This window comes from Lygodium microphyllum, chromosome 11, assembly GCF_053477565.2.
Source record: "Lygodium microphyllum isolate KBCC chromosome 11, Lygodium_microphyllum_v1.1.10, whole genome shotgun sequence".
Classification (NCBI taxonomy): domain Eukaryota; kingdom Viridiplantae; phylum Streptophyta; class Polypodiopsida; order Schizaeales; family Lygodiaceae; genus Lygodium; species Lygodium microphyllum.
The window spans coordinates 96,884,276-96,899,885 of NC_141145.1; the positions used below are offsets into that span (position 1 = coordinate 96,884,276).

Consider the following 15,610-nt stretch of genomic DNA (forward strand, 5'->3'; position numbering starts at 1 on the left):
AGGGGGCTGCTTTTGCGTTTGTGTAGGTATTGCAGGTTAACATGTCTACAGAGACTGATTTGGAGTTCCAGGCGATTATGGACAAGAAGGTGCCTGTCCTACCGGCTCTTCCATCGGATCAAAAGCTTGATGGCGACAATTACCGCATCTGGTGGGTGATGATGTTGGCCATTTTAGAGTCTTATGATTTGGCGGAACTGGTGATGGAGGAGATTAACAAGCCCTCTGTGAGGGATGAGTTCAAACTCTCTTCCAATGCTCGTGCGGAGTTGACCAAGGCTCAGTCTCATTGGGACAAATTGAATGCTAGGATTTGACATTTTCTGTTTCTGTCTTGCACCACAGTCGTGATAGCTCACATTGAGCACTTGACTGTGGCTTGTGAGATATGACTGGAGCTTGATCAGATGTATAACCGGATGACCTTGATGAAGAGGGTTTCTTTGGAGGTGCAGATGCGGACTTTGTCCGTGAATAAGTCTTCTTCGTTTCGGGAACGCATCAACAAGCTTCAGCAACTTCAGATGTATATTCAAAATGCGGGGAAGCCTATTTCCTCCGAAGACATGGCGATTACTTTACTATCCCAGTTGCTGCCACGATTCGGTACTTTTTATTCCGCTCTTATTGCATCAAGGCGGGAGTCGACTCTTCGTTGGGAAGAGTTGGTTCCTATGGTCTTGGACCACGAGGAACAATTGAAGGGACAAAATGCTTCCAAATCGGAGGCATTGGTTGGTCAAGCCTCTCAGAAGAAGGGGAAGGACCAAAAGAAGAAGAAGGAGGACAACAAATCCAAGAAGGATAAGGAGAAGGAATCGACTTGCCATATTTGTGGAAAGACCGGTCACTAGAAGAAGGATTGTCTCGACAAAGACAAGAAGGATACCAAGGAAAAGGACACGAAGGACTCTGGAGCGGTGGCTGCACCCTCATCAGCTGCTTTTCTACACTTAGCAATCATTGAGGACTCTACACCGAAGACTTCTGATGTTGTGATGACAACTTCCCAGGCTCGAGAGTGGATTGTGGATAGTGGTGCCTCATGGCACATGACTCCTTCTGTTGGTGTTGCCCATTTGCGACCTTCTTGTGGGCAGATTCTCATTGGAGACAGCTTTTCTGTGTCTATTGGTGCGCGGGGTGAGATGCAGCTTATTCCAGATGGACATGGTGGTACCCACACCTCTGAGGTGTTGCATGTGCCAGGATTGGGGTATCATTTACTTTCGGTTCATAAGATTTGTGCTCTTGGCCTCTTGGTGGAGTTTGACAGTGATACTGTTCGAGTCCTTGATCGTGGATCGAGGAAGGTTCTCTCTGCAGGGTATGAGAGAGAACCTTCCTCTTGATCTCATAGCAAATTGGACATCAACAAATGTAGTGTTTCTCTTTCTCACCCTTGTAAAGAAATGATTGACTATAGATTATAATCACAATCGTACGATAAACACACAGACTGATAAAGAAACACAGTTAGGGTTAGGGTACCTCAAACTCTTGTGCATTAGGGACTGGTGCAGAGAGTATGAGCCAAAGAGTGTGTCGTACTTTGACTGATCCTGAAGTGTAACATGCAGCATCTGAAAATGTTTTGGCAGTGCCAAATGTAGCTAAGATGTGGCCAGATCAGTGTGGCAGGTTGGCAACAGCTATGCAGGTCCAAACGCAGGCTGGAAATGGCAGATCAGCAGTAAATGCAGTAGTAATGGCGATGGCAGCAGGCTGTAAACAGTTGCCAACAGTAGTAGGGGGCTGGACAGTAGGCGCCTGATGAAAGGCAGTAGTGGCAGCAGCTTGAACTGAGATATCCTTTGCAAATGGGGTGTGGACAGTAGAGAGAAGGCACTTGCAAACTGGAAAAATGAGATTGAAGATTGAGTGGTGGGCAGCTTGTCTATTTATAGATGGTTGGGTCCTCCCAAATTAGGTAGGCTTATGGGACATAGACACTCTCTAGGCACTCAATTCTTTTAATGTAAGTCTGGTGATTCAATTAATTAAGCTTGTTTTGGGGCTGTCTAATATGGCTAATTAGCATATAATGCATTTTTAGCTCAACAACACTTTGGAAAAATAAGGTCCTCTACTAGAGCGGACTCAATCTCCCAAGCTTTGTCTTTAGCTAGTGTGATGAAGTGCCGATTTGGCTGACGGTGCACCTGAGGCCATGTGACAGGTGTATACCCATGTATTCTAAGCATGTGACAAATTCATCTTGAGAGAGAGTTTTAAAAAGTGTCCAATAGTATGCCATCTTTGTGCCTAGTTGCTGTGTCGGGCTCATCCACATCTGGCTAACATTTGACTTGACAATGTCCATTCTGATTACTCGGTTCACTATGGGCCTTCTGAGTTGAAGGTTAAGACAGTTGAGACTGTAATCAAAAGGACCATTTGTCTTGATGCTCTTGTTTATGCTTTACATTGTTTTGTTACTAAGTGCATGATCTTTTGATTGTGGAAATGCACACATAGTCTCTCTCCCCCAACGTCACTTGAGCCCACCGCACTTCCAACACCAATAGCGTGCCTTTGAGGCAGGTTCTGCTCCTAGAACAAGCTCAATTCTAAAGTCCTACTAAGGGCTCTTACTTCAGTTCTAAAGGGAGTTCAACAGTTGGCTCAGCTCTTCTCTTGTTTGGGCATGCTCCAACAGACTGCATGAAGGGGAGGATAAAAATATACATGCACTTTCAGCAACGTCTTCATTGCTTTTTTTAAGAGAGTGGGGTGGGAAAGGCTTGATTTCATTGGTATCTCTTTTTGTTCACTTTGTGTAAAGAAGCCAATTTATGACTTGGAGGAGGTTATTATTGAGATTTGGATACAGATGGGAAATAATAATAGACAGAATTCTGCTTGTTTCCATCTTTTGGGTTTGTGTAAACTTTGTGTATTGGGTGCTTACAAAATGATGTGCTTGTTTTGGGGAGAGTTTCAGGAGCTTGGTGGGAAATTAAAACCCTATTCTGCAATCACACGAGTTTGCCGTCGCTGCAAGGAACAAATTGAATGGCGGAGAAAGTAATTGTGTTGCATTTCTAGGTCCCAGTTTCTCTGTTTCATTCAAATTTGACTTTGATTTTCTGTTAAGCAGAAATGTGACTGACACAAATTGGTATTTTCTCGAGCACAGATATGGGAAATACAAACCATTGACTGAACCAGCAAAATGGTAAAGATTTCTAGATTTTATTCAATGCTATGAACATGCTTAAACAATATTTAGTCTTTCGTTTAAGAAAATTTGTTGTGTGCGCGTATTTTGTTGAAAAGGGATCTTTGCAAGATTGAACATGTTCTGGCAGAAAAAACATTGTCATTTTCACTTTATTTTCCTAAACAACAGTTAACTATGAGAAGGTTCAAACAGCCTTTGCAATGGACCCCATAAAGTTGAATGTATGGAAGTCCAATTGCTATCACAGTCATGATTTGTAAACTGATAAGTTAAAGACGTTTATTTATACCATGATACATAAGTGCAACATCTGTACAAGGCAAAGGAAGAAAAGTATGCACATTTCAAAAGCCACCCCGCCCACACCCCCCCCTGGTTATGCATTGTCCACATTATTATTATATTCTGGTAGACACAGTTCTTTTCCTGCTTTGTGTATGGACTCATGGCTATATGCTGTTTTTCAGCATTCAATGCAGTAAACGAGCAGTTCGTCAGGCATACCACCGTCTATGTTCAGGTTGTCCATGATTTCCCCCCCCCAGCTTGAGTGTTGTGGAAATAGTGCACACTGTAGTATATTATCCTAATATTAATTGTTGTCCAGGTTGTGCAAGGGAGAGAAATGTTTGTGCAAAGTGTTGTCAACATTCAGACGGGATAGTTGGAAGGTAAGAAATGGTTGGGGGTCATGTTAAGTTTTGTTTATACTACAATTACCATTATTTGTAAGGTTGTGCATGCACAACTTTGAAATCAACTACAAATTATAACATAGAATCAACTTAAAATAATCATATACAATACTCGCAAAATTGAGAAGAACACTGTGTTGGGTGCTGGGAACAGTTGTGGGGCTTCCCCCATGCGTGCTTGTTATGGCTCTGCATGTATTTTGTGCTATGGGTGCACGCATCTTTGTATTATGAGGAGGAGGATGCAAAATAGAAGAGCCACGCGAAGAATGAGCATGATTATATTCAAGAAAGAGGTTGGCTTGCTATGAATAAAGATGTATCTACAACTTTTGCTATAAGTAAAGATGTGCTCACTTTGCACACAATAAAGAGCTATTCACACTTGAGGATGCTATAAAAAGCTATTCACACTCAAAGATGCTTAACCTTTACAAACTAAAGATAAATTCCAAACTAGAGGCATATCCTAAATCATGGTAGTAAATTCTCTAATATGATGTACCCTTACTAATGCAACTCTTACTAATAAATATTTCAAAATAATGCTTAGTGTCCATTTCTAGTCCCCTAGGACCTCTTGTTCACATTCCTTAGCTACTATGCCTCCCTCACTTATTCTCCATGGGCTCCATCATATTGAAGTCACCCCCTACTATTCAGTGGTAGACCTTGTCAAAAAAGGGGTAGCAATGGTAACAAGAGAGAGAGAGAAAGAAAGAAAGAAAGAAAGATCTATTAACGTCCTTTGGAGGCCAAAATTGAGCTATAGGATAAATAAGATAGTTCGTTACATTCCACTTCCAGTATTGGTGCCATGAAGATGCATAAAGTAAAAAAGGAAAGGAAAATTAGATGGGGTAAACTCTAAGCTCTTGTGACTCATAAGAGTTGTAATTATAACATTAAGTTCCATTACGGATATAGAGGGTAGCGATATTCTTCTGCAAGTTATATTTACTTCTAGGGAAATGGGGTGGAGAAGTCCCTGATGATTGCTTTATTCCTCGATACACTATCCACTTATCATTTCTTCACGCTTCTCTAACTTTGGCTAATTTTATTGATTGATTTTTGAGCTAAAGTGGGATCAACTCATTCTCTATCTATACTTTTGTCCCTTGTAGGTACCTAGTATGCTTCATCTCACCACTATCTTCTTTGTCATATTCCTGTAGTCAACCTTTGCTTGTATGCCTTTTGGGATAATATTGCTAGGCTCTTTTGAATCTACAAATGGGACTATTGTGCTTTTTCTTGTTCCAACTCTGGAGCAAGATTCGCCCTATCCTTGTTTGGGAAGAGACCACAAATCCTTATTTCTCTCTTATTACTTGTAATGTATTTGACGGGTGAGGAAAAATTTCCCATGTGAACACTTCCTTTAGAATGCAAGAGCATGTGTTTACTCACATGCATGTGAACATGTATACTCGCTCGTTATACAAAAATAAAAATTTCCCATGGCAACTGATCCTTAGGTAAGTGCAGACATGCATTTATTTACACACATGAACACATATGAAAAGGCTACTTTTTGCAAGAAAAAAAAACTCCTATTGTATGCATAGAAATGAGCTGACACGTGAATACCTCCTTGATCTTGTCGAGAAAACTCGTGAGAATTTGTGGCATGCATGCAAAGAAAAAAGGGGAGAAAAGAAAAGTCAATGAATTCGTAAATAAAAGAAGAGTTTAATTCTAACTAGAACTCTTCATTAAGAGGGAAGAGTTCAAATCCAATTGAAACTTTACATGAGAATGATACATAGGTTTTTCCCAAAAAGATATTTCTGTCTTTATGCCACCACTTGACAAGTGGATATTCTCCTATGATTACAAAAAAATCTCTCTCCTTGTGCTAGCTTATGACACCTCAATTATATTAATAACATGAGCAGCATCTCTCTCCCGCCCTCTCTTACAAATAGAGGCCAAGGGGAGAAGAAGAGAGCATGGGAAGCAAAAAGCGAAGCCATGAGCTGCTGCTAGTGAGAGTGGCAATAGGCATGTAGAGCTAGAGAGAGGATGGAGAGATTGAAGAGCTAGAGAGAGAGAGAGAGAGAGAGAGAGAGAGAGAGAGAGAGAGAGAGAGAGAGAGAGAGAGAGAAGATGAAAAAAGAAAGAAAGAGAGGTAAGGGATAGTAGGATGATGGTTGATAGAGAGGAGCAAAAAAATACAAGTGTCAAGAGTGTTGAGAGTAAGAGAGAAGACAAAGACTAAAATTCTCAAAATACTTTCTCGAAGTCAATAATCTTTTTTGCCTTGTCCTATCCCCTTTCTTTTCTCTATCCACCAAGCCCCCTTGCAAAAAGGTCAGTGTGCCTAATGAGGCAAGAGCTTTCAATGTGGTGGGTCCATCTTCAACGATCCTTGACATAGGGAAAAATGTGGCCAGTGATGCGATCAATTCTAATATCCAAAATCAAGTATTTAATATTTCCATAATCCATTTATAAAGGAAATGTGTAAAAAAAAAAAGGGTTGTTTGAGTGAGATCTGAGTTGCAATGAAAAGAGGTTAGTGTAGCACAAATATCGCTATGTTAAGAGTATGGCATGATTATCAAAAAGAGAAAGAATAAATATTATAATAGAACCTTGTGTTTTTACCAAGTGAGGTACTCCTTATAGGAGAAATGCTATTATTGTATACTCATGATTCGATAAGAATTAGAAAATGTTAATGCTAAGGGTTGAGAAAGGAAAGAGGAAAGACTTTTGAAGCTTCGATATGATGATAAAGCCTGTGAAAAATGATAGGGAATCATATAAGCATGAGAGTACGTGAATGTATTAGACTAGGAGTTGTAAATAACACATATGGGATATAGGAGGCAGGTATAAAATTAGAGGCCTTCTTGAAATGTTCTTATGTGCGGATGTTGGAAGAAGAATGGATATGATACAAGAGGATCATGCATGAGTGAGGATATCAACCTTGCAAATGTACGGCCACGAGGGTATGTATGTTACAATAATAATAAATGTATTTTTGCATGTACATAAAAAGTTTGTTTGATTAATGGAAGTGCATTAGCTGGAATGAAGGCTAGTCATGGAATTGTTGCTTGGTAAAGATACTTTAGCCTAGTTAAGGCTATTTTTGATTATTGATGAATGTAGTTGTTTTTCGATGTGTTTGAAAAGATTTATGTTAAAAATCAAGGAGATGCGATATGATGATGTAGTGTAAATTTGCCACATGAGGCAATACTTTGGTAGTGTAAATTCACTATATGAGGCAACACTATGGTGGTGTAAATTCGTTGCATGAGGCAGCACCATGGCCAGCATGTACTCTCTCAAAGGTCTTGCCATCACGGCTTACACTCGGTTGGTTTATATCTGTTTAGAGTGTAGACTGCCACCTAGACGAGTGTTGGAAAATGACAGCCAGCTATGGAGGAGAGATAAGAGAGAATGAGAGTGTGGTGAAGCAAAATAGTAGAGTATACGTGTTGAACTAAAAGAATGAGAATGAAGATAGGTCTAAGATTGACCTAGCTCTAATTCAACTAGAGTTAACTGACTCTAACTCTAACTCTAAGAGTGGTGACACAACTTATAACTTTAGTTGTGTTCACACTAGAACTGAAAAAGAACTAAAGATTAAAACATTGGGCACTGGCCATAGAATTGGCAAATTCTAACACCCCCTTGCAGTGCCCATGTGGTAAAGTACAAGAATGATCAATCACCAAAGGGTAGCAAGTTTAAGGACTTGCAAAAAGCCTCAAACTTCTCATGAGATAGTGCCTTGATAAAAATGTGTGCAACATTTTCCTATGTAGAAACATACATAAATCATATCTTCTGCTTAGTCTCTCTCTTTGACATAATGGTAATGTATCTCAATGTGCTTCATGCGAGCATGAAACACATGATTTTGTGCCACTACAATGGTACTTTGATTGGCAGAAAGAATGGGTGTAGGACCCTCCAATGGTAAATGTAGATCAACCAACAATCTGCGTAACCATACATATCCCACTTGCTGTGAAGGCTACCCTGTACTCAGCCTCACAGGACGAGGTAGCCATTGTAGGTTGTTTCTTGCTTAGCTATGAAATGCATGAATGTTTCAGAAAGAAACAGTGTCCACTAGTAGATTGTCTAGTGTATGCATCACCAGCCCAATCTGAATCACTGTAAGCTTGTAATTACAAGTCTTTCCCCGGGATATAATAATGCATGTGACTGAGTACCTTGCAAGTATTTGAAGATCCGCTTAACAGCTTGCCAATGTATAGTCCGTGGGCTATGCATATACCTACTCACTTGAGATATTGCATATTGAATGTCAGGGTGTGTGTTGCAAAGATAAATAAGATAGCCAACAACCTAGCCGTAAATTGCAACATCGGACACATCTTCACCATCATGCAAAGAGAGCTTTAAGCCTGGCTCCATAGGAGTGCACATAGGTTTGCAATCTTGCATATTAAACCTATGTAATAGCTTATTCACATACTGTGACAATGACATGATGACACCATGCTGATTTTGGGTGAACTAAATCCCCAAATAATAGTGTAGATAGTCCATATCTGATATAGCAAATGCATGTTTCAATTCAGCCTTGAAATCTACAATTTTTGCTTTTGAAGATCCAGCAAGCAACATGTCATCTATATAAAGAATGATAATCAGCAAGTTCCCCCCTTCATTCTTAATGTATAGAGTGGGAGTAGTTAGATTGTTTTTGAACCCTTCTAGCCAAATATGTGAGAGTGCGCAACGGAAGAAGAAGACACGAACACGGAGGAGAGACAGAGAGAAAGCAGAGAATGAAGGAAGAAGATCTGCACTGACTGAAATGGATGCTGAATACTCTGAAATGGACTGATCAGTGCCTGCACGCAGCTCGAAGCGTCAGTGAGGGCACCAGATCAGGCTGGAGACAAGGGCAGAACCGATGCCGGAGTGGGAGAGGAGAGAGACTGTGCTGAACCTGAAAGACAGAATATAGGACTGATGGGGGGGGCTGCTATAAATAGCCCCCCAGCCCCAAAACTGGCCGACTGGCCCAAAAGCTGGCCGACTGGCCCTAATCTGACCGACTGGCACAAAAAGCGGCCAATAAAGGCTGACTGCCACCCGAGAAGGGAATACACACAAAAAACAGCAACACATAAACTGACAGAGCTCCTCTGTCTCTTGCTAGACTCTGACAGGAGCTCACAACCAGGAGATGACAGACTGAGAATGAAATAGAGCAGGCTAACACCCCCTCTCAGATCCTGGGAGGGTCTGAAGACCTAACAACCGCATGTGATGAAGCAAAGAAGCCTGAGGCAAAGGCTTCGTGAAGAGATCAGCCGCATTGTCTGCCGTGGGACAATAAGCCACCGCCAGCTCCGAATCCACGATCCGCTCTTGAACATAGTGGTACTGAACCTCAATGTGCTTCGTGCGAGCATGAAACACCGGGTTCTTTGCCAGAGCAAGGGCACTCTGGTTGTCCATGCGCAGCGCCGTAGGTCCTGTCTGGGAAAAGCCAATCTTTGCCATTAAGCGACGGAGCCAAACTGCCTCCATAGTGGTCGAACATAAGGCCCGATACTCAGCCTCTGTAGAAGAAAGTGCCACAGTAGGCTGCTTCTTGCTGCTCCAAGAGACAGCACCGGATCCAAGGGTGAAAGCATAACCGGTAGTGGATCGTCTCGAACCCACATCACTTGCCCAATCAGAATCACTCCATCCAGAAAGAGTAATCCCATCTCCATACATGATCCCGTAGGATCGAGTCCCCTGTAAATACTGAAGAACACGCAAGGCTGCCCTCCAGTGATCCTGTGTAGGAGTCTTCATAAAAGAAGACAACAAAGCCACCACAAAAGAGATATCCGGCCGAGTGTGAATAAGCCAGATAAGAAAGCCCACAAGGCACCGGTAACGAGTGGCATTTGTAAGGGGGACTCCATCTGCCAAAATCTTGGACCCAGGGTCCATGGGGCATGAAATAAGCCGACTCTCGGCCATACCAAACTCCGAAAGAAGCTCGGAGATGCACCTGTGCTGCGAGATAAAAATGCCCTGTGCCAGCTGATAGATCTCCAGACCAAGAAAGAAGTGAAGGATCCCTAGATCAGTCATGTCAAACTCTTGCCGTAGAATAGCCCGAGTATGCTCCACTTGCTGAGTGTCGCTCCTTGTAATAATAAGATCATCGACATACAAGATAAGCAAAACACAAAGAGAACCCACAACCCTAAAGTAGAGGTTGGGGTCATGATCGAAGCGCTGAAAACCACTCTGTAGAAAGAAGCGGTCAATCCGCTGATACCAAGCACGAGGAGCCTACTTCAGGCCGTAAAGGGCCTCTCGCAGCCTGTAGACATGATCCTCCTTCCCCTGCACAAGAAAACCAGGAGGCTGTGAAACATAGATCTCCTCCTCAAGGATGCCATTCAGAAAGGCTGACTTGACGTCCATCTGATAAACAGGCCAACGGTGGTGAGCGGCAAGAGCCAAAATAACTCGAATGGTAGACATCCGAGCTGTAGGAGCAAAAGTCTCAAAGTAGTCCAAACCTGCTCTCTGTGCAAAACCCTTGGCAACAAGCCGAGCTTTATGCTTGTCCAAGGAGCCCTCTGCAAGATACTTGGTCTTAAAGACCCATTTCACACCTATCACCTTCCGTTCCTTGGGACGCGGTACAAGCTCCCAAGTATGGTTCCGCTCGATGGAATCGAGCTCTGCCTGCATAGCCTGTCTCCAAATATCCTGTGCAAGAGCCTTCTCCACTATGGAAGGCTCGGAATCCCAAAGAATCTGAGACATAAGAGCATAGTTCACATAGAGTGAACTATCCCGTTGGGCCTGTAAATGGGCTGATCTGCGTGGACCTATAGAAGAAGCAGGAAAGTGAGTAACACCTGAATCCTGCATAAGCCGGCGATACCACAAAGGAATCCTAAGAGACTCCTCCTGTTGCGAGGGAGACCGAGTAGTCTCCGGAACCTGTAAAGCACCTGTCTCGGAGAGGGACTCCCCCTCACCAAGTGAAGGTAGATCCTCCTCATTTGAAGAAGGCTCCGCATCGGATGGCGGTGGATCCCTAGAAGACTCCTGAGGTGTAAACGCCCCGAACAACGTAGTATGCTTAACAATTATGATATTCGCTTGTTTTCGAGATTTAATATAAAAGAGAATAAACACTTAAAGCTGAAAATGAAAATTACTCACAAAATTACAGCCATGAAAATGTAAAAGTAATGGAGACAAGACTGAGGGTTGAAGATGGGCAACCCCCCCCGAAGGAAATGTATTTCTGCTTAGCCCAAGTCCCTTAGGGAAGAGCTCAGTTACAATCAACCTGAGAGTGAGGAGAAGTAATTCTCACTCTCACAAGATCATACAAAGATGTATAAACACACATGCATTATCTATTATGCAATGATAAGAACTGATTTCTTTACAGTATGAGAGAAGAAAGAGGGAAAATCAGCCTTTCTCCATCGTTGATCTCAGCAGTACATGGATAGGGTTTGCTTCTTGTTGCTAAAATGGAAGAAAGAGCTCGAGAAGGAGGTGCTGTAATGAATTTACAAGCTTGCTGTCCTGTAAAACAGCAGTGATAGAAGAGGGAATATGGAGGAATTTGATAATGGAGAAGTGGGGGATGATGATGGGGATGGATGGGGCCAGTTTTTGGCTATCTGTGGGTGCTGTACATGAGTTTACAGCAAAGAAAAATGATGCTGAATGAAGAAAAACGAGCTCTTATTTATAGGAGAGGGAAGAGCTAGTACAAAAGGGGAAAGTGGAGTAGCACAAGACAAGTGTCCAGCCACATGTCATGAGATGTGACAAGTGGTGGGACACTTGGAAATTTGTGTGACAAGTGTCTTGACACTTGTCTCTTCTCTATGGCCTTCCTTTTTGGGCTGAATACTGTCAAGAATAGAAACAACCAAATTTAGTAAGCACAGTCAGGGTACAGAATTTACTATTTTTAGAATGTCATCCCTATTTTTTAGGACTAGCATTTTTAGGCTAATTCGAGGCTCCTAAAATTTAGGGACCTCCTAAAATTTAGGGACCCCCCAATATGGGTGTCATATGAAAGCTTTTTCCGTGTACATCGCAAAAACGGTATCAGAATCTTCATGTGACTTTCCTATACAAAGAAATGTGCATTTCAAGCTTTCAGCCCACACATGCACTTTGTACAAGCATTTCATGATCATGCCATCTTGTTGATTGTAAATGTCTGTTCCGGCGAATCTAGCCCACACTTCAAGGCATCAATTCTTTCTGTGTGTGAGTCTAACCCTGATATGCGTGAGTTCTGGTCACAGGCACCCAATCGGCCATATAGGTGGAAGTGTGAACTATCTTTTCTCTAACCCACCGCGTGGGTCCACCATAACCTGTGACCACTCATCAGTGGCCAACTCCAATGCACTTTTCTTTATATCTAATTAGTGCAAAGGAAACAAATTTAATAAATAATTATATAGACAAATTAATGAAAAAGGATACAAATTCTGTTTCTATAGAGTTGTGACAGCTCTCTGGCTTTTATTCAGCTGTCCTCAGCTGAAAAGCTTCTTGATATGGCTCAAGAATGCCTGGGTAATCCTTCATGAATTTTTCATCTCTGTGCATCTGTTGTGGGTAGATTCTTGAATTTTAGTAAGAATTTTCGTGTCACAAGGCCACTTCTCGTGGTTCGATCCTTGTGAAACAAAATCTGTTCAGGTTCCAAGAGTTGCTCTGTTTCTTCAACTTCTGGGGAATCTTCAATAATGGGTTCCTTTGGTTCTGGTCCTATGTAAGGTTTTAGTAAACTTACATGAAAAGCATTGTGTATTTTCCAATGAGCAGGAAGCTCAAGTCGATAAGAAACTTCATTTATTTTCTCAATCACTTTGAAGGGTCCAAAGTATCTACTGGAGAGCTTTGGAAAAGATGAATTTTGACCGGAACCTTGTTTGAGCCTGCTTTTATCAAACTTTAGCAAGACATATTGACCTTTTTCAAAAGCCAAAGATCTTCTTCGTTTATCTGCTTGCTTCTTTTGTCACTCTTGGGCAACTTTGATAGTGGCTCGAACTTGATCCATTACTGTTTTTAAATCTGAAGCAAACTCATGCAGTAAAAATCTTATCTTTAGTGCGAATAATTGGAGGAGGAATCACTTTACCCTGTACTATTTCATTTGGAGCTTTCCCTGTGGATGAGTGCACTGTATTGTTGTAAGCAAACTCCAATAATGGAAGATATTTCTCCCATTGTGACTTATGTTCACTAACATAAGCTTTCAACATATCCAAAAGAGTGAGATTCATCACCTCTGTTTGGCCGTCAGTTCGAGGATGAAAAGCTGAGGAGAACTTTAAAGTGGTTTTCAAATTCTCAAATAAAGCACGCCAAAAGTTACTTGTGAATTTGGAGTCTCTATCTGAAATGATCTCAGAAGGCATACCATGTAATCTGAAGATATGTTGAATGAAAAGTCTTGCAGCTTGTGCGGATTTCAATGTTTTATGACATGGAATAAAATGTGATTGCTTGCTGAATCGATCAATTATGACCCAAATCATATCATGATCTTGAGGTGTTCTTGGAATACCTGAGATGAAATCCATTGTGATAGATTCCCATGGATCTTTGGGCACTGGAAGAGGTTGCAACAATCCTGGAGTCTTCTGCCTATCATACTTGGATTTTTGGCATACTAGACAAGCCTCAATGAAGTTATGTGTATCTCTTCGTAATGTTGGCCAATAAAAGTAGCGCTCTATTGCACTTAGAGTTGCTGCCCTCCCTCTATGTCCTGCATAAGGGGGTTCATGACTTTCTTTAAGCACCTTTTGTCGAACAGGAAGAGTGACACTAAGGCGATTGTTCATGAGAAGGTAACCGTCTTTGATGGAATAATCTGGATGAGAACCTCCTTGTTGTAAATTTGACCAAATTGCTGCAAAATCAGTTTCTTCATCATAAGTATTCTTCATCGTTTGAAAATCTTCATGATGAGCCATTGTAATAGTTGCAATGCGAGGCACTCTAGAAAGTGCATCAGCAACTACATTTTGTTTCCCTGGAGTGTACATAATTTGAAAATGAAACATAGACAAGAAATTTTTCCATCTTGCATGTTTCTCCTGCAAATGCTTTTGAGTCTTGAAATACTTCAAGCTCTGATGGATCAGTTTTAATAAGGAATTCATTGCCTAAAAGATAATGTTTCCATATCTTCAAAGCATGAACCACTTCTAAGAGCTCCTTTTCATAAATGTCATACCTTTTCTCCACATAATTTAGACGGCAGCTTTCAAAGGCTATGGCATGTCCTTCTTGATTTAGCACTGCACCAATACAATCACCGCAAGCATCTGCTTCCACCACAAATGGTTTTACCACTACTTAGCCTAATTAGCCCACGGTTGAGTAGGTCTTCGACTTGCTTTCTGATTTTTTCTTGTTGAGGACGGCTCACATGGTATAGTGCTATATTAGGAGGAGAACTGCCCGGAATAATATCAATATGATGGTTTTCTTGCCTTTCTGGGGGAAGCTGATAAGGAAGATCTTCCGAAAAACAATCTTTATACTTTTCCAAGAGCTGAAGTCACTCTTGGTTTTCAGCATTCATATTATCTTTTACATCAGTGACATAAAGCAAACAACATTGAACACAATCCTTAATTGCTCTAGAGACTTGCATATGGCTTACCATAGGTATGGTGTCTCCAGAAACTCCAGCTTGGATCTCGTACTTCTTGCCTTTGTTGGTGAGTTCTACCTTCTTTTTCTGAGAGAAGATGGTTGAATCTACTCTATGATTCCAGGGCATGCCAAGAATCACATCGCAACCATCAATGTCTCCGATACAGAAGGTATCTTCGTTACTGTAGCCTTGAATTTGAAACTTGAGCTTGCCAATGTAGGGTGTCACAGTCTTCATTGTGTCACCTTCATCGGCATTTAAAGCTTGGCGAACTTCTGCCGGAGTGTCCATCTCTTCATTCTTTAATCCAAGCTCTTTAGCTAATTGGAAGGAAATGATATTTTCATTCGCCCCATGATCTATCAAGAATAGTGCTTGCTTACCTTGCAACTGTCCCCAAGCTTTAATAATTTGCGCATCTCTGGAGTGTGAGTTGTGTTTGCAACTACATCACTGATAGCATTGATTTTCACTGGCGACTTAGGCTTGTGTCAGAAACCTTGCTTTGTCCTTTGCTTGGACATTGCTTCGCTATGTGGCCTGTTTGTCCACATTTAAAGCACTTCCCTTCTTTCATGAAGCGCTGGTTTTCTTCTTCGGAAAGTTGCTTTGCTTGTGGGTATAGATTGGAGCGAAATTGAGGAGCATTAGGAGGTGCATAGGGCTTCATCTTCTTTTGATTTGATGGCTGCTTTTGCCGCTGTTTTTGTCGTCCATTTGGGGCTGAATACTCCTCATCATCAGCTACTCTCTTCTTATCATTCTTTTGGAATGATTTGTTGCCATTGTGCTCCATTTCCCATGTCTCAGCATGGTCAATGAGTTCCCTGAGACTAGAACAATGATAATGATTAAGAGCAGTACGAAGTTTAAAATGCAAACCTCCTTGAAACTTCCTAAGCTTTTCCGAACTGTTGATCTTCTTGAAATGTTGGACCTTCAAAAGTAGCTCCCAAAATCTCTTGGTATAGTCACCAAGTGACTCATTTTTCCTTTGCCAAAGCTGATCCCATTCCATTTTTACATCTCTTTTGAAATGAACAGGAA

General features: G+C 41.5%; 1 protein-coding gene across 1 annotated transcript in view; it reads left to right on the forward strand.

The window, feature by feature from the left end:
• LOC148029126 (small acidic-like protein) overlaps positions 1–15,610 on the forward strand; it is a 78,951-nt gene that overhangs the window by 2,731 nt on the left and 60,610 nt on the right. Inside the window, exons 2-5 of the mRNA XM_087688533.1 lie at positions 2,937–3,027; positions 3,140–3,178; positions 3,652–3,704; positions 3,792–3,855. Coding sequence (XP_087544659.1) covers positions 2,937–3,027; positions 3,140–3,178; positions 3,652–3,704; positions 3,792–3,855 — 247 coding nt within the window. The remainder of the gene's footprint in view (positions 1–2,936; positions 3,028–3,139; positions 3,179–3,651; positions 3,705–3,791; positions 3,856–15,610) is intronic.